A 24,212-nucleotide genomic window follows, 5' to 3' on the forward strand; every position below is an offset into this window, starting at 1 on the left:
GCAGTGATACGCTGCAGCTGCTGCTGCGTCTTCCTCTCTTTTTTTGGAGTTTGCTGTAACAGACATTACACACACATGGTCACACACATGCTCACACACATGCTCACACACTTGGTAACACTTTGGGTCGCAGGTTGTGAGGCTTGGTGCACACAGGGTTAATGAATGACACAAACGCCCCCTGAGCTGCCTCTGGATACAAGAAGTCTGCTCTTCTTCTCAAAGTCCTCGATTGTGAAAGGCTTCTTTAAAACACACACACACACACACACACACACACACACACACACACACACACACACACACACACACACACACACACACACACACACACACACACACACAGGGTTATATAACGAGTGTGTCCTGATATAAATACAGTGAAGTCACACAGAACTGTTCCGTCGCGGAGAATCCGCAGAAATGTCCGCGTCCGAGTTCGAGTCTCTGGAGAAGTCTCTGGAGAGTCATCTTCCAGAAGCCGAGCTCAGGGAGGTGAAGCGCATTTTATTCGGGAAGGAGACACAGTAAGTTGTTGTTATTAAAGTGTTTTTAACCTTTAACTATGCATGCTCTTTCTTTAAAAATAAGTCCTGGTAAATGATTGTTCTGCAGGACGGACTTCGGCCAGCTCTTTCAGAGCTCTAGTAGAGCACACAACTTTTAACCTGAACCAACTGTGTATTTAAAAAACAGCTTCAAATGTGCACATATGTCACATATAGCCTACTAGTATAGAGATGGGTATTAGTCCAAACTTGTATCTGTTATTAAACTCAGATTAAAATGATATTGTGATTATTTGTTAACATGTAAAAACAAGAGCTACAACTCACACTTCTGCAGGATATTTTCTTGCTTCTTTTTATAGTCATTAAAATGTTAATAACCAGCAAATAACTAAAGCCTATAGCTAACATCCCCATGCACACTCCTCAAACAGTTCAAAGCAAACAGCAACCTCCGGTGTTGAAAAATGAAGCCGATGCTGATGTGTAAAATCCTGCAGTTCCTCGAGTGTCCACTAGAGGCTGGCTGCAGAAGCACAGGAAGTCACATACACACCCATTCTAAAAAGTCTGTTTTTACAGCAGAGATTAACATGTTTACAGCCTGGTTCAAAAAACAAATAGGTGTGATTAGCTCATGTCTCGATGGACACACACTGTACAGGGGGTGAATGTTTTGATGACTCATCAGTTTTGATTTGATGAAGGATAAGAGTTATTCACAATAAGGCGTGTAGCTGACCTGATTGACAGGTGGGCGCGGTGTAACGGTTTGTCAGGAGGTTTAAAACCCGCCTCAGCTCCAGCTCTCAGCCTGTTGTTAGGTTGACTGAAAGTTAGACTGAGACAGCATTTCCAGCATGGAGACCGCCATCGAGGGGACTCCAGCGCCCCCTGCAGGAACAGAAGGGTGATGTCTCTCAGGCTTCAAACATTCATATTTACAGTTTATCGTTCAAAAGTTCTGCATATTCAGTTTACTAACTTATATGACAATGAAAACCATCTGTGGAGAAGAAAACAATAGGGTAACGGCTCACTGTCATCATTCATTTAGAGTCCTGAAAGATGAATGTCAAAGTGTTTAATGTATCCCGTCCTTTAGCGTTCAGAGGTGTAAAGAATCCTCTCTGTCACAGGAAGCTGGACCTCCCTACATGTGCTGTGGACGCTGCTTCGGAGCGCAGCTTTGAACTGAAAGGTTGCAGGTTTGAAGCTGCACAAGAACAACTAAGGCCGCCCAGAAGGGTCCGTGTGGGACTCATCCAGCACCAGATAGTCCTGCCCACTGACGCCCCCATACTGGACCAGGTCAGGACTCAGACCATCACTTACCAAACAGGCTGTGCACCTGTTGACGATGTGATACAGATGGGGTGTTATAGTTGAATCATGAATAAATATTAAACTGTTCAAATGAGGCCTGTCCCTTACTAAGGGTTTAAATAGATGAACCTGATTTGTCAGATTTTGCCGATTGTCGACGGATAGTTGAATGTGTGAGCCATGAAATATTTAGAGAAAACAGCCTCAGCCTGAATGGGAATGTCCACAAACCAGTCTTTGAGTATTGGACTACATGGGGCCTTGCTGGTTAAAAGTGATTCGAACATATCCTCTGACTTCACTCCACAGATCACTGCCATGCACAGTCGTATTGGTGAAATGGTGGAGGTGGCAGCCATGTGCGGTGTGAACATCGTCTGCTTCCAGGAGACCTGGAGTGAGTTCTGATTCACCGTCGACTAAATATTATCCACTTGTTGTAAGAGACTGTGACGTTCTCTGTGTCGTCCTCAGCCATGCCCTTTGCTTTCTGCACTCGGGAGAAAGAGCCGTGGACAGAGTTTGCAGAGTCTGCGGAAGAAGGAAGCACAACTCGCTTCTGCCAAGAGGTGATTGACGCTGCAGAGATCTGTGTGGTGACGTGCTCTGCTTAACCCTCATGTGTCACTATGGACATTATTGTCCACCCTTTAAATGCCAGAATCATGTAATCAAACTGGCATTTAAAGGGTTAAAGTCCTGATAATTACTCAATATTTGATAGTTTTGAGCAGGGCTGGAGTTGTTTAAAAGATTTATGCAGAAAAAAGTAGAAAAAAATATCAATCTGTTCTATTTTTATAGCAGTTTTTGTAAATTGGACATTTTTGCCCTCCAATGTCCAAACAGGGAACTACATTTTAAATCTGATGCTACACAAAAACTAACAATGCGTCAAAGTCAATATTTTGGATAATCTTTGACATATCCAAGACTGATTTAAAAAAAATCCCCCGGCCACCAAATATTTGTTTTATGGAAAATAACAAATTTTTGTGTTTTTTTCTTGAATAATAACAGTGACATCAAGTAATCAAACTGGCATTTAAAGGGTTAAATTCCTCAAAATGATTGAATATTTAATAGTTTTGAGCAGGGCTGAAGTTGTTTAAGAGATTTATGCAGAAAAAAGTAGAAAAAAATATCAATCTGTTCTATTTTATAGCAGTTTTTTGTCATGGACATTTTTGTCCTTAGTGACTTAAGAGGGTCGTACATTAAACAGATGCCTGAGGGTTAAGGAACACAATCCTTGTAACGCTGTCGTTCTGTCATCAGCTCGCCAAGAAATACAACATCGTCGTGGTTTCTCCAATTCTGGAGCGAGATGAGCTGCACGGCACTCTGTGGAACACGGCGGTGGTCATCTCCAACTCGGGGAATGTGCTGGGAAAGAGCAGGAAGAACCATATTCCCAGGATCGGAGACTTCAATGAGGTGAGGCGATTTAGACAGAACGCTGGGATTGTGCAAACCTGCATGACTTTAAGCACCCTCTCTTCTTTTCTTTTTCTGCACAGTCGACATATTACATGGAGGGAGACTCCGGCCACTCAGTGTTCCAGACTCAGTTCGGGAAGATAGCCGTGAATATCTGTTACGGGCGCCATCACCCCCTCAACTGGTTTATGTACAGTATGAACGGAGCCGAGGTCATCTTCAACCCTTCAGCCACTGTTGGAGCTCTGAGGTTAGAGACTGCTCTGTCAAAGTGTGAAGGGATTGGCTGAAGTATGAATTAAAAGAGGGACGCTCCTCATGGCGCCCGTGGTCTAGAGGTCTGTGGTTAGAGACTGAAGTCCTCCAAGCAGACAGCCCGGTCGTTCTCCCTCTCTCTCTCTCTTCCTGATGTCTGACTCTATCCACTGTCCTGTCTCTAAAAAGAAGCGATTTGCTCGGCTCCGAGTTATCCCCAGACTACTCCCCTCCTTTTTCAAGATATTTTTGCTTTTGAAAATTCACATACTTGCTTTTGTACAACGTGTGTTACTGGAGGATTCCTCTAGAGGGAGCACCACATGAATCAGAAGAAGAGATGATCTGTCTCCAGCTGTTTTGGAATGCATGTTTGTTGCTATGCAACGGCAATGACACATCATCGTGCGGGTAGATGTGGACTTGATCTGTAAACTTTTCTTCAAAACTTTCCTCCAATCTTTGTAGCGGCTCTGTGGTGTCTCCGTTGATGTCACATTTTGTCTCATCACCGTGACAGCTCTACACTGCTCCTAGTGGTTATATGCATGTTTCATCTCCCGGATGTGTAGTGTTAATTTCGGAGGACATGCACAATAAATGCTTCAAACCGCTGCAGGATACGCAAGGCTGATGTCATGTGTCGGTCCTAGTTGGACCGTTGGTAAGCGGTCGTCGCCATAGTTTTTGCGGTGTGTCTGCACGCTACCCGTCGGCCCGTCAGCTTTTTTTTGGGCCAATTCGACATGTTGAATCGGCGACAGCGGTCGGTGAGAGGAATCTCTCTGATTGGCTGTTCAGAGATTTCATTTATCTCTCGACACAGGTTCAGTAAAGCCCCTTCGTCGCCTATACTTTTCTACTGTCTGTTTGGTGTGTCAGGGCCTTAAGATTTACACTAATCAGTTCCAAACTGATGCTGTACAGCTGACTTGTCCAAGAGCTGGTGCAGTAATTAAAGCAGCTGTAGTTTCAGAGCTCGTCGACTTGTTTCTCTTGTTATTTACGGACTCTCTTCTCTGCAGTGAGCCCATGTGGCCAATAGAAGCCAGGAACGCAGCCATAGCTAACCACTGTTACACCTGTGCAATCAACCGTGTCGGAACGGTAAGTCCAGCAATGCAATCTTCACATTTTAAATATATTTATTTCAAATCTAGTTTAAAGGTCACACATAATCTGAAATCCACTTCACCATGTTTTCTTTAATATGTGCTCCTTGTCTGACTCAGCTGCTGAAGTGTCACCGTCTGCAGCGTGTGTGTTTTCATGTGCTCTCTTATTTTTCACACAGGAACATTTCAAAAGTGAATTCACATCTGGTGATGGAAAAAAGGGTAAGAGATTTGTTAGATTTGTGTAGCAGAGTCTAAACTGAACTGGACTGAACCGACTTTAGTCCAGTTCAGTCCAGTTTAGTCCAGTTCGGTTCAGTACTATAGACATTAATTGGCATTTCCACTGTCAAAAGTTGGGAATGGTACCAAAATAACCAACACGTACTAGTGCTGTCATTTAAAAATATATTTGAACATATGTGGAGTATGACATGTTGGAACACATTTGATTGAATTTACAAATCCATTCATAATCATTCACACTCTGCCGATGAAGCAGCGGGAAATGTCTTTCCTGAGGACACATCGGACATGTGGATGTGGATTCAGAGACAACCAGCTCTACCAACTGAGCCACAGCCGTTTAATGTTGCAATAATGACCCTAAAACCAAACAGCCCGTTGACAATTCAAAAGGACTGAATTTATTTTTCAATATTCTCACCAGAATCACAAGTCTATCAACCTGATTGGGATCGAGGGCAGCTCTGTATGTAGTTACAATGCTCCCTGCTGACGAGAACAACCGTTCAGAGCGCACAGACGTTCGCTGGTTTGTGGCGACCCTGAGTCTCTCCACTGAAGCAGGTTGCTGCTGTCTGCAGAGAGACAAGTCTCCCTCATGTCAGTTTGTATCTCTGGAATCTCTGTCTCTTACTGTCTTCATTTACTGAGGTCAAGAGTTCATGAAATGGTCCCGTTACACTGAGAGCGCCCTCTGCTGGATCAAACTGTAAACTACTTCAGACGACCTGCGACCCTGATAGACTTTATATTTTTAATTCAAACTGCTCATCACATTTTGAATGTGAACTTTCTCCCCCAGGTTTGAATGAATGTTTGAACTTCGATTTAAAAAATGACAGCCCTCATCCGTACCGTCCCTACCCTTCTGTTGGGGTGCCAAGCGCAGCGATCCCACCCTAAGGGGTAGAGCTAGACACACTGCAGTGCATTGATTGGTCGAAAGCATGGTCACTTCCTGTGTGTCAGCGATAATAAAGGACGAACACAAAACTGATCATGTTTAAAGAGATTTAAAGAGAGTTTTCTTTCTCTCACATTGGGATAAATATCATCATGACAAGAAAAAAACACAAAATGGTGGACGTCCATTGTTTCCCTGTGTTTGTTGTTTTGTGTTCATCCTTGGCGGGCTGCACTGTGATGTAACGCCATAACTTAGCTGGTCATCTGGTTTGCACCCCCCTTAGCAACTAAAGGTACCTCCAGGCAGGATCAGGGGTAACCTCACTAAACTGTACTGAACCAAACCGGACCGCTGGGTGGAAACAGGGCTTCAGTGGGTGTCTCTGGCAGAGTACATTTTTTTCAGCGCCTGTTTGAGACGGATCTCCTGACTTTTGCAGCTCATCATGACTTCGGACACTTCTATGGGTCCAGCTACGTGGCTGCTCCTGACGGCAGCCGCACCCCTGGACTCTCCAGAACCAGGGATGGACTACTGGTGGTAGAGATGGATCTCAACCTGAACAGACAAATCAGCGACAGATGGAGCTTCAAGGTGAGAACGACTCTCCCTCACTGTGCGTCCCATTGTACTCGGTTTTAGTCAGATACTGGTCAGGTGGTCATAAGTGGAGCTAACTTGCTAAAGCTACAAAGGTTGTTAGAACCTTGATGGTAATGAGTCTGTCCTCCTGGACTGCTAAGAACCTGTTCTCTTTGTTTGCAGATGACTGGGCGATATGCCGAGTATGCAGAGGAACTCACCAAGGCAGTCAGACCTGACTTCATCCCCAAGATAGTGAAGGAGTAGATGATATTTCACTATAGTTAAATAAAATGTGATAATGCGATTGGTTCACTTTCAGTTTATTGCATCAAATCAAACGAGGGCACTATTGTTAAAATGTAGGTACCTACCTCACCTTTGATTTCTCTTTTAGGAGTTCTGAAGTGAGTCTGGGTTTTGTAACTTCTGTGGAGTCAACAGTGGCCTCTGCAGCTCCTAGTAACAGTGAGCGCTAATGCTAGTAGAACTGTACAAGAGCAGCAGTGGAATCCCAAAAATCAGTAAACTGAACCTGAACATCTTAATGGTACAGACACTAAAAGCTGCAGCTCAAATCAGACCAGACAGGGCTGCTGCAGAGAGATGTTACCGCTGAGGTGTGAAAATGACATCTGCACATTTAAAGGAGCAGTATGTAACTCTGACCCCTAGTGTTTAAAATAGGTACTGCAGTCTAAATTCTAAACATTGTAGAGAGCTGTCTCCCCCCCTCCTCTCTAGAGTCGATGCTCACACAGGTCACCATGTGGTGGACTCTGAAGCTTCAGTGTTTATCCAGCTCTGTATGGGTCTGTAAACCTTTCTGTGTTCTAACCTCTCTCCATTTTTCAAAAACATCTCCAATATTGATCCTAGTTTGAGCACGTTTCTGCTCGTGGAGCTTATTAGAAACATGCAGAGGCTTTTTAGGTCGAGTACAATCACTTCTATCTGAACCACTTCTCTTGACCGCTTCCATCGCTGCAACACCTGTTGACCTGATAACTGCTCTCATATCTGACAAACCGAGGGGCGTCCAAAACGGCCGTGTGGGGGTGTGTCTTAAAAGCGCCTACCTTCTCTGGTCCAAACAATTCCAGAGCATTCAGGAGCAGAATCTAAAGTTAGAAGGAGGACATACTGGCTGCTGCATTGTTGTCAGAGAAGCCAGCACTTCAACATAGCAAGTTTCCTTAATGTCTGATCATATAGGAAGATCACTTTATCATTTCACTCTCTACACATCTCACTGATTGGACCATTAAATCATACATCCTCTTAGTTTAGATGTGTCTATTATGGTGGCTAACATATTAGCTTCAGTGTTTACCACATGGCAACCTGCGTGAGCATGGACTCTAGAGAGGAGGGGCGGAGACAGCTCTCTACAATGTTTAGAATTTAGACTGCAGTACCCATTTTAACCACTAGGTGTCAGAGTTACATACTGCTCCTTTAATTCCCTAAATCTCTGCTTTACAGAGAACTTCCAACTGATATGTGCGTTGCGTGTCCGCTCTGTTCTCCCTCGTCCATCAACATCCACAGACTGCGTTCTCAGTGCATGGTAATAATAGATTCTACACCCGTGACAGGGTGAGAAAATACGATGTATGTGGTTTAAAAACCTTATGAACACATAAACAAACACACATACGGTCGTTGTTCTGAATCGTCAAAGTGAGTGTTTTATTCTGAAAATAAACAGATGTTTTGATGTTTCGCTGACTGACTTCCTGTCCCGCTCGATCTTCTGTGTGATAAATTGATGCATCGTCCTCCGGCAGAAATTGAAGCTGTGTGTATCTGCTGCAGTGGACTCGGGACTGACGGAGCTGAGACGCAGCGCAGTGGAAGCACAAACAATGAATAAAGTAAAAACATTTCAGCTCTGCTTTTGTAATGAAGCAGAGACTCAACTTGTGGAATTTAGGGGTTAGTGTTGTGTAATGAGGTGAAGGGTAAAACAGCATCAATTAAGACTCAGGTATCAGAAAACATGACTGGAGTTAAATGTTTCTTTAATCAGAACCTTTTTGATAAACTGTTTAATAAAAAATAAGATGTTTTATGTTCCCTCCTCCAAAAATCACAAGCAGTCAGAAATCACTTTTTATTTATTCAAAGTCATTTCACTGTGACGTTTTAAATAACATACAATGTCTGTCTGTTTTGTAAAATGTAGTGCAAAAAACAAATACGTAATAGCAAAATTAAAAAACACAAAACTGAGGAGACGATGAGGAATTCACCCGCTCCGCTCCAAACTGAGAAGCAGTATGATCAAAACAAGCAATCATTGCATCCACCTATCCAGCATGTTGCCACGACAACAAAGCACAAGATGTTGAGCTGGACCCCTTTTGTCCCCCCGGCTGAGTAAACAAGTTCATGTTTCTTCTGCAGATATACGAGTCGATCCGTCGGCAGCCTGCAGAGTATTGCATTGAACTAGTTTTTGTCATTTCATGAGCATGTCACACTTTAGGGCGTTAATTACCTGAGACTCTGAAAACACATCTACTTCCTGTCTTCCCTGTCGCTAGAATCATCAGAATAACAAGTGGCAGAACGGTGAGTAACGAAGACGTTCTTAAAAAGGCAGCTGAGCCTCTGGACACTCAGAACAAGAAACAAAGTGAATCTTCATGTTTTCATCTCCTGATTTTATCATCTCATCATCATCATTACCTCATGTCTTCAGGATTCCCACATTTCATCCACAGTCAGAGATTTCAACATATGCACAACCACAGGTGTTAAAATGAGCCGCACTAAAAAAGTCATGTGGACTCTCGGTCCGTCTTAAAAGAGACCAGAACATGATTCAGACCTCAGAGACATTGATCCTTCATGGGTTAAGAAGTATTGAGTGTTTAAGAGGGAATGAGCACGGTGATGCTGCAGTGGGGGGGGGGGGGGGGGGGGGGGGCCTCTCATGTGAGCACTGGTGGGGCTTATTAGCACCAGAGAGGACGATGGGTCCGGGCGTCTACTGACAGGAGGGGGGGCCACTGGTCCAACCACGGACCGGCAGCAGCATCATCATCATCATCACATGGAGATTATGACATCCGAGTCCAGCCTCCCTTTTTAATCAACTCTCCTTGAAGACAAACAGGATGTCCTCGTCCGTCCCGTAGCTCCGACGAGCCTCCTCAAAGTTACTGACGCTGGTGCAGCACACGCCTGAATAACACACACACACACACACACACACACGCACACACATTTCACATTCAGCTGGACAGTCAAATATATTGTTTGATCCCTTTACTTCTCACCTAAATCAGCCTCCATTGTTCTGCTACTTAGTGTTTCTAAATACCAATTTCTACATACTCCACGTGCGCTCTGCAGTCCGTCAGCGCCGCAGACAATGCCGCTGTTCACTGCCACTCTGGGCAATGCTCCTGTTTCCACAGCGAGCGCTGCGGTCTGCCTCCGGAGCGTGCCAGCAGCCCCACTACAATCTGCTCCATTTCAAATACGCTGTGAGTCTATTTACAATGGAGCTCGCTGCAAGCACTTCAAGCTGAGCAGAATAGATTGAGCCGGAAACGCACAGAGCGTCCGGTCAATTTCAAAATTAAGGATGATTGTCTGAATGCTGTTCACGCACCAGTTCTTGTGCTCATGCATGAACTGTAACGTCCTGAAGCACACCTCTTCAAAGCGTGCCAGGGCAGAACATGGCCAAATCGTACTGCATCTCTTTCCAATCATGTGTTTGTGTGAGTACTCACGGTCAGAGTAGGCGGGGTTGTTGTAGAAGATGGAGCCGGAGGTCCTGTTGAAGCCGCACACCACCACAAAGTGACCCTGGTACTCCGGCTTCCTGCAGAAACACTTCTGGCCCACGGGCAGGAAGCAGCAGTATTTGACAGGCGAGGAGCACAGTTCACATGTCAAGACGACGGCATTGACCAGCACTATGGCAACATGGCCCTGATCCAGATGAGACTGGATTTCCTGAACTATCACAGAGCTGAGAGGAGACATTAGGTGTTAGGACTGAAGCTTCCTCTTTGTCCAAAAGAGTGCTAATAAAAGGGACACGTACCATTTCTTAACGACCACACCTTTGCTCTCTGCTTTGATGAAGAGCTCATTGACTCGGTCTTCTTCAGTATCAAAATGTTTCTTGTAGAAGGACTGCAAATCATCCCCAAACACAAAGGAGATACTGTCACACACACACACAGTATTATATAAGTCTGATTAGGACTGTGCGGATTAGTAAACACACATACCTGATTCCTGAAGCCCTTATCAACGCCCAGAGTCTGGGTATAGAAGCAGTGTTTGATCCCGAGGTGGCACATGAGGTAGGCGAGGTCAATAGTCCACACACTCTCCGTCAGCTTCAGATCCCAGCATGCTCTCTGAAACTCCTCGTCATCAACAGGATGAAGGTACCTGCAACAATGCCCGTTTAGATTCCTTAAAGGTCACATATTATATAAAATCCACTTCTCCATGTTCCTCTAACTCTAATATGTGTCTCTAGTCTGTCTACAAACCCCCCAATGATGAGAAAAGTCCATTTTCTCCGTCTTTTCCCTGCTCCACTTTTCAGAAAATGTGTGCTCAAACAGGCCGTTTGGAGATTTTCCCTTCATGACATCACAAAGGGCAGTAACCCCTCCCCCAGATGGGTGACACTCCCACAGCTAGGTGTTTGTTCTGCCCTCTGAGTCTACCTTCTCACTGTAAACAATAGGGCACAACAGTGTGGTACTGGAAGTCAAAATCCCGTTCTTTTCCTCCATAGTTGATTTGATTATTAGTCATGATGTCATAACCGTCACAGGTAGACTGACCACGAGCTACCTGAGTGTGAAACGATGGTTTACGCCCCTGTATGATATCGACCTTGTTTTAACAACAAGATGGTTTACGCACGATATTGGGGAAAAGAACTACACTACCCACTCTCATAGAGTGTAACAGCGGCTTCTCTGATTGGTGGAGCTCGCTGTTACCATGGCAATGAAAAAAAAGAAAGAAAGAAGGAGCTCAGTTAGTTACAGGCATCCGTCCATGGAAGAATCACCACTCAAACTGGCTTAAAGGATAACAGCATATCGCAATCTAGTGACGTCGGTCCCCTATAGTAACTTAGCAACACAGTATGTCTTAAAGGTATACTCCACAATTTCAGCCTTTAATGAGGCATGATCAAATACAGGATCAGAGCAGATTTATAACAAGAAACTCCACAGACATGTTTAGGGGAGCTCTGAGACTTGAACAGGAGGAGAATATGTGACTTTTAACTCATAGATTTCTGTTACACTACACGTAACAAGCAGTTCATAACTGCATTATTAGCATGGAGGTAAATGGTGAATGGACTTGAGCTTGTATATTTCTTTTCTAGTCTTCTGACTCCTCAAAGCTCTTTTACACTGCATGTCACACCTACACATTCACACTGATGGTAGAGGCTGCTGAGTAAAGAGTCCATCAGTATTAACTCATCCATTCATACACATTCACACACTGATGGTAGAGGCTGCTGTGTAAAGAGTCCATCAGTATTAACTCATCCATTCATACACATTCACACACTGATGGTAGAGGCTGCTGAGTAAAGAGTCCATCAGTATTAACTCATCCATTCATACACATTCACACACTGATGGTCGAGGCTGCTGAGTAAAGAGTCCATCAGTATTAACTCATCCATTCATACACATTCACACACTGATGGTAGAGGCTGCTGAGTAAAGAGTCCATCAGTATTAACTCATCCATTCATACACATTCACACACTGATGGTAGAGGCTGCTGAGTAAAGAGTCCATCAGTATTAACTCATCCATTCATACACATTCACACACTGATGGTAGAGGCTGCTGAGTAAAAAGTCCATCAGTATTAACTCATCCATTCATACACATTCACACACTGATGGTAGAGGCTGCTGAGTAAAGAGTCCATCAGTATTAACTCATCCATTCATACACATTCACACACTGATGGCAGAGGCTGCTGAGTAAAGAGTCCATCAGTATTAACTCATCCATTCATACACATTCACACACTGATGGTAGAGGCTGCTGAGTAAAGAGTCCATCAGTATTAACTCATCCATTCATACACATTCACACACTGATGGTAGAGGCTGCTGAGTAAAAAGTCCATCAGTATTAACTCATCCATTCATACACATTCACACACTGATGGTAGAGGCTGCTGTGTAAAGAGTCCATCAGTATTAACTCATCCATTCATACATTCACACACTGATGGTAGAGGCTGCTGTGTAAAGAGTCCATCAGTATTAACTCATCCATTCATACACATTCACACACTGATGGTAGAGGCTGCTGTGTAAAGAGTCCATCAGTATTAACTCATCCATTCATACATTCACACACTGATGGTAGAGGCTGCTGTGTAGTAACTAATCACATTCATATTCGACGAAGCATCGGGAGCAACTTGGGGTTAAGTGTCTTTCCCAAGGACACATTGGACATGTTGCTGCAGGAGCTGGGGATCGAACCCTCGACCCCCTAAAGGCGACGACTCTACCCACATGTCCACAGGTACTTACTTTAACACCATCCTGGAGCAGGCTAGCCCACAGTCCCAGTGGTACAGTTGCCGGATGACAGGTACTTTCAGCAGGACAGCATCTTCTGGAGGGAGAAGATTTAACACTTATAATTAATAATGACAGGAAACAGGAGGTGATGATGTAATAAAGTGAGGTGTTGTGAGGCCGTGCCCCTCACCTGTCATTCTGCAGCCCTCTCTCTAACACAGGTGGTCAGCTAGGTAACTCCAGACAAGCTCGTCAGGCCTCCTCACAGCATTGAATCCCGGGTTTGGTTTCTTTCCTCATCGATGAAACCAGCTGCCCAACCTCAACTTTAGCTAACCCGGCTAACAGTATTAACTTGTCTTCTGGGAGGGTCCCTGCTTATAAAAGCGAGGCAGCTCGACGACCACCGCCGCTACACATAAAGTTAACGATTAACCGAACAAATAGCGGAAAACAAATCATCACACTGAAGTCTAAGCGAGTTTTTGGGACGCCGCCTCCATCGGAGATGCTTCTTTACTTCACTTCTCTGTTGTTTGCTAGCAGACTGAGAGGCTTCGTCTTCTTCTCTGAGTTTATTAGCGGCGCGCAAACCAACGTTAAGGTGCTTACCGCCACCCGACGGTTCTGGGGAGTACTACATCAGAGCGGCAATTAAATTCTTCTTCTTCGTTGGATTTTAAAGGCGGTTGGCATCCACACTGTTGCATTACTGTCAACTACTGGCTTCAAATTAATCTGCTATCTTTTGAATACCATGAACTTTTGAGTAAGGGGGAAAAAATCCCCCAAAAAAGAATAATGTTCATTCCCCATCCCTTATCCCATCGTCTCGTCTAAACTAGGCTACTCAATCTAGACACTGAGAGGGCCTGAAGGCCTTTCTCAGCAGCTCCTGCACCTCTTCTCCACTAACTCCCTCAATATCCAAAAGTACTTGAAGTTCTCCTTCTTCTTCTTCTTCTTCTTCTTTTAGATGTTACGGAAGTTTAAACGCATCTCGGCGTATAACTGTCCTCCACAGGTGAAGAGAAACTAAACCCTTCTCCTTAACATCTTGAATGCAATCCTCCTGTGGCATGTATGACATTAATAATTGCTTTTGCACTCAAGTGCTGGTTCTTGTTAGCCAAGCAATGTTTAAACGGAAAAACATTATATCCCCGTGTCTGATAGTGTTTTACATTTCTTTGTATGGTTCAGGACTGATACATTAACCCACTGGAATGTTTTCTTCAGTAAATACTGGTTCAACCCACTGAGTCCCACTCTCACTCTATCTATTTTAAAGGATCTGTAGTGACAGAAATGATCGTGACTTTACTATATGATCAGACATTAAGGAAACATGCTATGTTGAAGTGCTGTCTTCTCTGACAACAATGCAGCAGCCAGTATGTCCTCCTTCTAACTTTAGATTCTGCTCCTGAATGCTCTGGATTTGTTTGGACCAGAGAAGGTAGGCGCTTTTAAGACACCCCCCCACATGGCCGTTTTGGATGCCCCTCGGTTTACCAGATATGAGAGCAGTTATCAGGTCAACAGGTGTTGCAGCGATGGAAGCGGGCAAGAGAAGTGGTTCAGATAGAAGTGATTGTACTCGACCTAAAAAGCCTCTGCATGTTTCTAATAAGCTCCACGAGCAGAAACGTGCTCAAACTAGGATCAATATTGGAGATGCTTCTGAAAAACCAAAAGCACAGCACAGATGTTTCATTTAGACCACAGGGGACTGTTTGAAAAGGTGGAGGAGGGGGATAATATGTGCTCTTTAAATCTTAAACTGAGAGAACTGAAAGTATTCAAAATAACATCTTGAAACACTTTGTTTTAGATTTACACATTTAACCCGTTTTATTTGATAATTCATGATGTTGAAGTGATCTACTTTATTGTGATTATTAAAGTACAGGTTAAATTCCTTCTGCAGACAAACGTTCTCGCGTCGATGTGACCACGTTACTGTGTCCCATATGAGCTGCCCATCGACATCTGCACAATAAAATATGAAGGACACATCAACACCTGAGTAGAGGTCGTCATTAAAAAAAGGAATACTTTATGAAAGACTGATTTGTTGATGCTGTGAGGGATGTCAAATGAGTCACCTACTGGTTCAGTGTCCTCATCCTCGTTCAGATATGTGACTTTGTGTTTGTTGTACAGATGCCTCTTTCTCGCACATGTCAACATAAACACATCAGCAACAAGAGGAACCTACAGGAACATGTGAGTCATTTGGATGAATATATATAAAAACAGCTTTTAATAAATGATATTTGTGAAGGAGGACAGAAGACGTCCACTCACCAGAGTAAGAAACGACAGTCCTGCACCTAAGCTCACTATCATCGGTACAATTCCAAATTTCCCTGCCTGCAAGATAAAAGAACCAGGCGATGATACTTCAGGGAACATTCAAATGTTGCTGATGAAATCATTTCAAATTTATGATAATCAGGTCTCACCGTTCCAAACACGAGGATATCGAACCGGATCCCGTATGCTTTAATCAGGGTTCTGGTTTCCTCTCCGTCCGGTGTCTTGAAGTATTTTGCAAACCTAAAAGCAGTGTTTGTATGTTTAATTGATTCATGAATAAGAGGTTGTTGTGTTTTGTTTTCAGCCTTCACCTGAAGTTGTAACCAGGAGCCACATTATTGGTAGGATTTTTGTTGTCCAGCCTGCGGAAGCTGTACTTGGGGAAACACTTCCCCGCCCACCAGTCCAGGTCGCAGCTCCAGTCAATAATGATACCAAGGATCCCACCCTTTGAAAACGACCAATAACAACGATTAACAATAAGTCATCATCCAGCGGTGAGATGAAACATTTATATGTTGTGAGAGAGATGACCACTAAAATTAAAAAGAGTCTACAGTCACAAATTCAAAGTAATGAAAGAGTTTAAAAGAAGAATTTGCGACATGTTCCACATAAATAAATCATAAAGTCTCTCCTGTGTAAATGTGTGTCTGAGTCATGACTGTCTACAATGAGTGAGAAGCTCGAGTCCCACTGGCTGTGTTGTTGTCAGAGCTGTGTTTACATGGACGGGACGGCCGGCTCCTCCCCTTGTTTATAAAAGCTGTTTTAGTCAAGAACTAGAGAGAAGAAGAACATACTCACTGATTATTTAGATGTTAGTAAGAGTTTTTAGATCACGCTCATTCTGTGTCAGTTTACATGCAGCGTGAAGCTACGAGCTAACATTAGCATGCTAACACAACAATGCAGGACACAGGAGATTGCAGCTCGAGCAAAGGACGAGTTTGGCCACAGCTTTGCGTTCAATGGTGCTTAATTATGGTGCATTCTAACTGATAACTCCTTTGTGTGAACGTGAGTGGAGGGGGGTTGGAGGTGTGTCTCTGGAGGAGAGCGGAGGCTTCAGTATGGAGGAGGCGTGGCCAAACAGCAGTTTGTTTTGGTTTCATGCTGGAGCTCAAGGGGGACATCTACTGGATCAAAAAGTCGCACATTCTTCCTTCACAGTGAGTACTTTTGTACCTTCACGGCCATGTCTTCAAAGTCCTCTCCGGCCTCTGAAACGATGTGTTTGAGGCGGAATATGGGGCAGTCTGGATCTGTCGTACGATTGAATATGCACCTCTTGAGGTACGAGGAGTTAATGTGAGGCAATATGTTTCTCCTGGAGGATCACAGAAACACACATTTGATATAAGCGTGCACATTGAAGCAGTATGTTTGCTTACTATACTCCCCGTAGACACTTAAGCACTGACATGTGGAAGTTAAACTTCGGGTATGTTACGCTGTTTTTGATCAACACTGTGAAGTTCTCTGCAGCAGCCAGCAGTGGGTGTCTGTGAGACAGAGAAACAGCACGTCATATTAAATCTAGATTTTTCTTGAATTACTTGAAGGTCCCATATTATGCTTTTTCTGGTTTTATATGCTCTTTAGTGTGTTTTCCATGTGTCCTGTGCATGTTTAGGCACATCTATGTGCAAAAATTCAAAGTCCACAGAAACGTGGCTTCTCCTACGTCCTCCTGTTAGCTGCAGCATTAGCTGCATGTAACGCTCGGTTCTAGACCCCCTCCATAAAAATTTGTCAGTCCGAGGTCTTGTCAGTGTGAGATCACTGATCTAAGTCCATTGGCTCGTTGTGGCAAGCCCAGCAGCTCATGTTGCACGCCCGTTAACTTCTGTAGCACACCCACGATATGCCGTAGCCTGCGGTAGCACAGTAGTGCTAAGGTGCTAATGTTTATGCTCCCCTCGGAGGGAGCCAGTGGCTGCATTCCCAATATGGTAAAAGAGGCGGGACATTTCCGAGAACTGTGCTGAGCGACTGACCAATTACGGCAGAGCCGACAGGCCGACCAATCAGATCAGACTTGGTACACGTGGGGACTTAAGAGCCTTAGAGAGAGAGTCAGAAGAGAGCCGGTGCATGGAGCAGCAGTTCATGAAAACAGACACTTTTTTATAACTTTATCTATTGTGAACATACTTTAGTAGATACATAGATTAAATATATGAACCCCAAAAAGGGCATAATATGGGCCCTTTAAAAATCACGACTCTGCGTTTGTTCTTACTGAGGGAGATTAGTGTCTTTTTCAAGAGGGCACCAAGAGAGCACTTCACAAGTCTGAGCAGTGGTGGAATAGTTCTCACACAGACCTGTCCGAATACCTGAGAGAAAAAAGAAAAGGTGTAAGGTGGTGTGTTCTGTACATCAGTGGTTTTTAATTTTGGTTAAACCTCAGGTCCCACCACCAAATCCTTCATGATATTTTTCAATGTGTTGAGTAAGAAACAGGGGAGAGAGAGAGAGAGAGAGAGAGAGTGGGGAACAACATGATGGAAAGGAGCAACAGGTCTGATTCAAACTCAGGCTCACAAGAACTTAAAGGTCACATATTATCTAAAATCCACTTCTCCATGTTCCTCTAACTCTAATATGTCTCTAGTCCGTCTACAAACCCCCCAATGATGAGTAAAGTCCATCCTCTCCATCTTCTCCCTGCTCCACTTTTCAGAAAATGTGTGCTCAAACAGGCCGTTTGGAGATTTTCCCTTCATGACATCACAAAGGGCAGTAGCCCCTCCCCCAGGTGGGTGACACTCTCACAGCTAGGTGTTTGTTCTGCCCTCTGAGTCTGCCTTCTCACCGTAAACAATAGGATATGGAGCGGGAAAGCCAGCAGCCAGAGTACACCCGAGCCCAGACACAGCTCATTTACATATTTAAAGGTACAGACACAGAAACAGCCTGTTCTGAGCAGGGCTGAAATAGAGGGGTTTATAGACATGATCAAATACAGGATCAGAGTGGATTTAGAACAAGAAACTTCACACACATGTTTTGAGGAGCTCTGAGACTTATTTAAATTGGTTGAAGAGGAGGAGAATATGTGACCTTTAAGCCTCTGCATGCTAAGAACTGCTAGGCTAACAGTGCCCCCCAATCAGATTTACTTTTGGGTCCAGACCCTCCAGTTGAGAACCACTGCAGCACCACTATTACCCTTTAGCACATAGTCTGATATCACCCATGTGTGAAAGGCCTACCATTGCCTCGAGGATCATTGTATCCCTCAATACAGTCACAATCGTCCACACAAGTAGCTGATGGGCCTGGGAGCTGAGGACGACATCACAGGAGTTAATCAGAGTCAGAGCCAGCTCTAGTGGCACAAAGAAGGAATTACACATCAACAGATGGGATTGATTGTAGTTACAGTTTATACAGTATATACAGTGTGCTTAGATTAAGTGCATAAGTGATGTTGTTTACATTATGAGAGGCTGTAGCTGACCAATGACGAGACAGCATGAACTCTCTGTTTGTTTGACAGGAACTGTGATGCCCTCTCGTTGATGTAGACGCTCAATGGCCCTCATCATGGCTCTTCAGAAATCATCAATGAACTGTTTTTATGTACGCTGAACACTAGTGTTGTAGTCAAGACCACACAAGACCAAGACCAAGACCATAAATAGCACATCATCTTGTGCGCACAGGGCGTCTTATTTAGACAAATTTAGACCGTAACACCGGGAAGGTTGCTGCTGTAAGCGGGGGATAAAAATCAAATTATAGATGAATTTAAGTTATTCGTTCTTTTAGTAAGAGGTAACAATTTGTTGGGACAATAACTTGTAAATGATTATTTGTAGAAACACTTAAAGAAAGTTCTGAAAAACATTCTTAACTCTAACAACATGTAAACAATAAACAATGTGTCAGAGCAGGTTTTTTACTGCTGCCATTTTGGCCAGGCCTTGCTCGAAAAAGAGCAAAATCTCAAGCAATTCTTGCCTGGTAAAATAAAAGTAAAATAAAATAAAAATAAAAAAGGACGATAATGTTGGCGTCGTAGCTTGTAGTATCGGTGACTCACCTCGAGACATCGTGATTGAGTTTGATGTGGAGTTATCACCATGTTCGTTAGCACAAAGAATGAATCCCCACCCTGTTAGGGAACAACAAGCACAGGAGTGTTGAGACAGTGATGGGGTGTTACACTCAGTCATAACCAAGCTAACCATCGTTACAGCTCCTGTGAGGAGTTTCTAGCTGCTCATGGAACAGACATCATTAACTGCCCCCCTATATGACATCTGGATGAAGATATAGATATTAAATATGCCTGGCACCCCTCCAGCGGGGTAGGAGTCTGACGAGGAAGTTAACCACACTCTGCAGGAAACAGCCCTTTTAAAGATATTCCACTCCAGAGCGTCGTCGCAACAGAAAGTAAAGTAGGATGGTAAACGGACCACCTTGTATATTTATTTTCTAGTCTTCTGACTCCTCAAAGTGTTTTTACACTGCAGGTCACACCTACACATTCACACACTGATGGTAGAGGCTGCTGAGTAAAGAGTCCATCAGTATTAACTCATCCATTCATACACATTCACACACTGATGGTAGAGGCTGCTGAGTAAAGAGTCCATCAGTATTAACTCATCCATTCATACACATTCACACACTGATGGTAGAGGCTGCTGTGTAAAGAGTCCATCAGTATTAACTCATCCATTCATACACATTCACACACTGACGGTAGAGGCTGCTGTGTAAAGAGTCCGTCAGTATTAACTCATCCATTCATACACATTCACACACTGACGGTAGAGGCTGCTGTGTAAAGACTCCGTCAGTATTAACTCATCCATTCATACACTGATGGTAGAGGCTGCTGTGTAAAGAGTCCGTCAGTATTAACTCATCCATTCACACACTGATGGTAGAGGCTGCTGTGTAAAGAGTCCGTCAGTATTAACTCATCCATTCATACACATTCACACACTGATGGTAGAGGCTGCTGTGTAAAGAGTCCTTCAGTATTAACTCATCCATTCATACACATTCACACACTGACGGTAGAGGCTGCTGAGTAAAGACTCCGTCAGTATTAACTCATCCATTCATACACATTCACACACTGACGGTAGAGGCTGCTGAGTAAAGAGTCCGTCAGTATTAACTCATCCATTCATACACATTCACACACTGACGGTAGAGGCTGCTGAGTAAAGAGTCCGTCAGTATTAACTCATCCATTCATACACATTCACACACTGACGGTAGAGGCTGCTGTGTAAAGAGTCCGTCAGTATTAACTCATCCATTCATACACATTCACACACTGACGGTAGAGGCTGCTGAGTAAAGACTCCGTCAGTATCAACTCATCCATTCATACACATTCACACACTGACGGTAGAGGCTGCTGAGTAAAGAGTCCGTCAGTATCAACTCATCCATTCATACGCATTCACACACTGACGGTAGAGGCTGCTGTGTAAAGACTCCATCAGTATCAACTCATCCATTCATACGCATTCACACACTGACGGTAGAGGCTGCTGAATAAAGAGTCCGTCAGTATTAACTCATCCATTCATACGCATTCACACACTGACGGTAGAGGCTGCTGAGTAAAGAGTCCATCAGTATTAACTCATCCATTCATACACATTCACACACTGATGGTAGAGGCTGCTGTGTAAAGAGTCCATCAGTATTAACTCATCCATTCATACACATTCACACACTGATGGTAGAGGCTGCTGAGTAAAGAGTCCATCAGTATTAACTCATCCATTCATACACATTCACACACTGATGGTAGAGGCTGCTGAGTAAAGAGTCCATCAGTATTAACTCATCCATTCATACACATTCACACACTGATGGTAGAGGCTGCTGTGTAAAGAGTCCATCAGTATTAACTCATTGATTCATACACTGACGGTAGAGGCTGCTGTGTAAAGAGTCCATCAGTATTAACTCATTCATTCATACACTGACGGTAGAGGCTGCTGAGTAAAGAGTCCATCAGTATTAACTCATCCATTCATACACCACTGATCACTGAGCAACTTTGAGCAAGTGTCTTGCTCAAGAACACATCAACATGTGGCTGCAGGAGCTGGGGATCGAACCCCGACCTTCCAGTTGAGTGACAACAGACTCAACCACTGATCCACAGCCGCAGGGTGAGATATTGTTTACCAGAAAACATTAATTTCATATTTAAAGGACAATATATTTTGTTAAAGTTATATTTTTAGGGCAATATTTGGCTTTGTTGGATAAAAATAACTTTATTTTCCTCATTACGTTTCTTATCTAGTTATTTAGACCTTAGTTTTTGGATTGTGGGATAGGGGTGGGGGAGGGAGTCATGTTGTTGCTGTTTGGTTAAATGTTGATGTAAAGCACTTTGGGATACATTTGTGTATGAAAAGTGCTATACAAATAAAGTTTGATTGATTGATTGATTGATCATTTATCTAGCACCTTTAAAAACAATGTTCACAAAGTGCTTTGAATAATAAAACAAAGACATGAAGTCAGGACAACAACAGAACAAGAGATCATATAAATGCAAATAACAGGAACATAAAGGATAGAACAGGCAGGCTAAAGAGGAAGTTAAAGCTATAAAACAATACGATGATGGAAAGTTAAACAAAAGATACAAAGTCAACAAGATGATGAGAACAATGCAGACATAAAGAGAGAGAGGGAGACGACGTCACATCACAAAGAGAGATGGTTAAATTAATTTATAAAAGCAACAGAGGACCGAAGAGAAGAAGGAGGAGGAATGTATACAAGTTTAAGAGGAGTAAAATGAATACAGGAAGGAATAGATCAATAAAAGCAGTTAAAAGATGTCTCTGAATCTGCTCGTCTGATCTCCTCAGGCAGGTCGTGAGAGGAGAGCGTGAGGGAAATTAATCAGAGAGATCCCTCTCAACGACTGCCAATTCAACATGTCGAATCAGCTGAAAAAATGCAGACGGGTAGAGACGGAGCCGGACACATTGCAAAAACTAGAAGGAAGACCGCTCACCAACGGTCGACGATCTCCTCGGTGTGTCAGGGCCCTTTCGAGAAACATTACACTGCTTTGACCACAGGGGGCGCCAAAACTCACACGACCTGAAAGTTCTTCACAGGAGCTTTAATAACTGAACGTGGAGGAGAGTGGTCTCAAACTTTCTGTGATAACGATACCTGAGGAGGGATCACATAATCAGCCACGTCCCAGAAGTGTGGATCCATGTCCGACCTGTTGGTGAAGGCGAACCCTTTCACTTTAGTGGTGATGGTACTCATGACCGTGTCCGTCTGCTGGTAGGCCTTTTGCACCATCAACACATACCTGCAGGTTGACAGCAGTGTGCACAACAAATCACCAAGCAGCTCATAACAGCTGTACTCCATGGCTGGTATATTTCAGATCTGCACTCACCCCACCGCATACAGCAGCACCACGAGCTGGCAGAGCCTGAAGAAACATCCGACCCCGAGGCTTGTAATCACCAGCGTTTTATTGGTTTCATAATCAAACAGAAAATGCAGAAAGCTCCTGCAGCAGCCTCTAGTCTTGCTCATTGCTGCACCAGAGAACCAGCAATGGACTCAATATGCAATAATGATGAGCGGAAAACGGCTGCCCTTATTCAAATCATTGTATTCAAATCTTATGAACTGCACATATCTGTCTCCAGTGTGTTTAACACCTGGCTGGTCGTTTACACAAATACAGTTTGGGAAGTACAGCTCATGTTTGCAGCTTTTATATTTCCATCCTGTGGTAGACATCCTAAATGTTTCAGTGCAAACACAAACGTGCTAAAAGTTGGTCAGTTTTATAATCCTGCAGGAAAAGAGAAGGCGGTAATTATCACTTCAGTCAGTGTTATCAGTCAATTTTTTAAATGGGAGAGTTGGAAAGATGGCTGCATGTTTTAGTAGTAGTCTTGCTCAGCCAACACTAATTTTACATTAGTGATCCCTGAGGGGAAATTCTACACATATGCACAAACAGGAGCTGTGGACATGCATTAAAAGAGAGATGACAGAGTGGGGCAGCTACACAGGGGGTGCACCAGAGCTGGACTCGGAAGTGACCTGACCTCTCAAGCTACCAGACCAACTTCCATATTTTGGTCTGCACTGTCACTTGACCCAAGTCCCTACAGACTGAGATTCTGCCGCCCCCTCATCGTCAGGTTACTAAGACAAAACACTGCAGCACATTCACATCCCCTTTAGATCCTGCTCACTTTAACGGGGTAAAAAGCTGGTGAAAGCAGCCTTAAAGGTGACATTTTCTCCTCCTCTTCAGTTTAAATAAGTCTCAGAGCTCCTCAAAACATGTGTGTGAAGTTTCTTGTTGTAAATCCACTCTGATCCTGTATTTGATCATGTCTATAAACCCCTCTATTTTAGCCCTGCTCAGAACAGGCTGTTTCTGTGTCTGTACCTTTAAATATGTAAATGAGCTGTGTCTGACCACGCCCCCTCTCTGGAAGGGCTTGGGTGTCTCTGTCTTTCTCGCTCCATGTCCTATTGTTTACAGTGAGAAGGCAGACTCAGAGGACAGAACAAACACCTAGCTGTGGGAGTGTCACCCACCTGGGGGAGGGGCTACTGCCCTTTGTGATGTCACGAAGGGAAAATCTCCAAACGGCCTGTTTGAGCACACATTTTCTGAAAAGTGGAGCAGGCAGAAGACGGAGAGGGTGAACTTTTCTCATCATTGGGGGGTTTGTAGACAGACTAGAGACACGAGTGTTAGAGGAACATGGAGAAGTGGATTTTAGATAATATGTGACCTTTAAGGCATCAGCAGAAACAGTACTTCTCGTTATTGGTCTGCATTGTAACTGAACGTCACGAGAGAAATAAAAGATAACTTAAAGACTCATTGTTGTCAATCTTCTTTCTACGTTTGAATTTCTTTACACGTTTATTTTTCCACACATCAGTTC

At 43.7% G+C, this 24,212-nt stretch overlaps 3 protein-coding genes across 4 annotated transcripts; 1 reads left to right on the top strand and 2 right to left on the bottom strand.

Annotated features, from left to right (window-relative positions):
- Nucleotides 1–316: 316 nt before the first annotated feature.
- upb1 (ureidopropionase, beta) lies at nt 317–6,687 on the top strand. The gene is made up of 10 exons (XM_061037229.1): nt 317–527; nt 1,649–1,820; nt 2,145–2,232; nt 2,310–2,404; nt 3,114–3,272; nt 3,356–3,525; nt 4,556–4,637; nt 4,825–4,867; nt 6,238–6,392; nt 6,564–6,687. Exons 1-10 carry the CDS (start codon nt 424–426, stop codon nt 6,645–6,647), a joined length of 1,152 nt encoding a protein of 383 aa, XP_060893212.1. The 5' UTR covers nt 317–423; the 3' UTR covers nt 6,648–6,687.
- Nucleotides 6,688–8,387: 1,700 nt separating this feature from the next.
- gucd1 (guanylyl cyclase domain containing 1) lies at nt 8,388–13,509 on the bottom strand. 2 transcript variants are annotated; one of them, XM_061037231.1, is made up of 6 exons: nt 13,130–13,509; nt 12,949–13,030; nt 10,637–10,802; nt 10,447–10,538; nt 10,130–10,371; nt 8,388–9,572 (listed from the first exon to the last, which is right to left on the bottom strand). In XM_061037231.1, the coding sequence occupies exons 1-6, from the start codon at nt 13,134–13,136 to the stop codon at nt 9,481–9,483; spliced, it is 681 nt and encodes a 226-aa protein (XP_060893214.1). In that variant the 5' UTR covers nt 13,137–13,509; the 3' UTR covers nt 8,388–9,480. The 2 variants fall into 2 exon arrangements, with proteins under 2 accessions (XP_060893214.1, XP_060893213.1); XM_061037230.1 differs by having other exon boundaries at nt 12,949–13,033; nt 13,130–13,508.
- Nucleotides 13,510–14,715: 1,206 nt separating this feature from the next.
- Nucleotides 14,716–23,957, bottom strand: p2rx4b (purinergic receptor P2X, ligand-gated ion channel, 4b). The gene is made up of 12 exons (XM_061037233.1): nt 22,688–23,957; nt 22,450–22,597; nt 19,316–19,387; nt 18,483–18,555; nt 17,507–17,603; nt 16,686–16,766; nt 16,450–16,591; nt 15,573–15,709; nt 15,408–15,501; nt 15,250–15,315; nt 15,052–15,156; nt 14,716–14,931 (listed from the first exon to the last, which is right to left on the bottom strand). Exons 1-12 carry the CDS (start codon nt 22,828–22,830, stop codon nt 14,899–14,901), a joined length of 1,191 nt encoding a protein of 396 aa, XP_060893216.1. The 5' UTR covers nt 22,831–23,957; the 3' UTR covers nt 14,716–14,898.
- Between the last annotated feature and the right edge of the window lie 255 nt (nt 23,958–24,212).

Source organism: Labrus mixtus, chromosome 5, assembly GCF_963584025.1.
Source record: "Labrus mixtus chromosome 5, fLabMix1.1, whole genome shotgun sequence".
Lineage (NCBI taxonomy): Eukaryota > Metazoa > Chordata > Actinopteri > Labriformes > Labridae > Labrus > Labrus mixtus.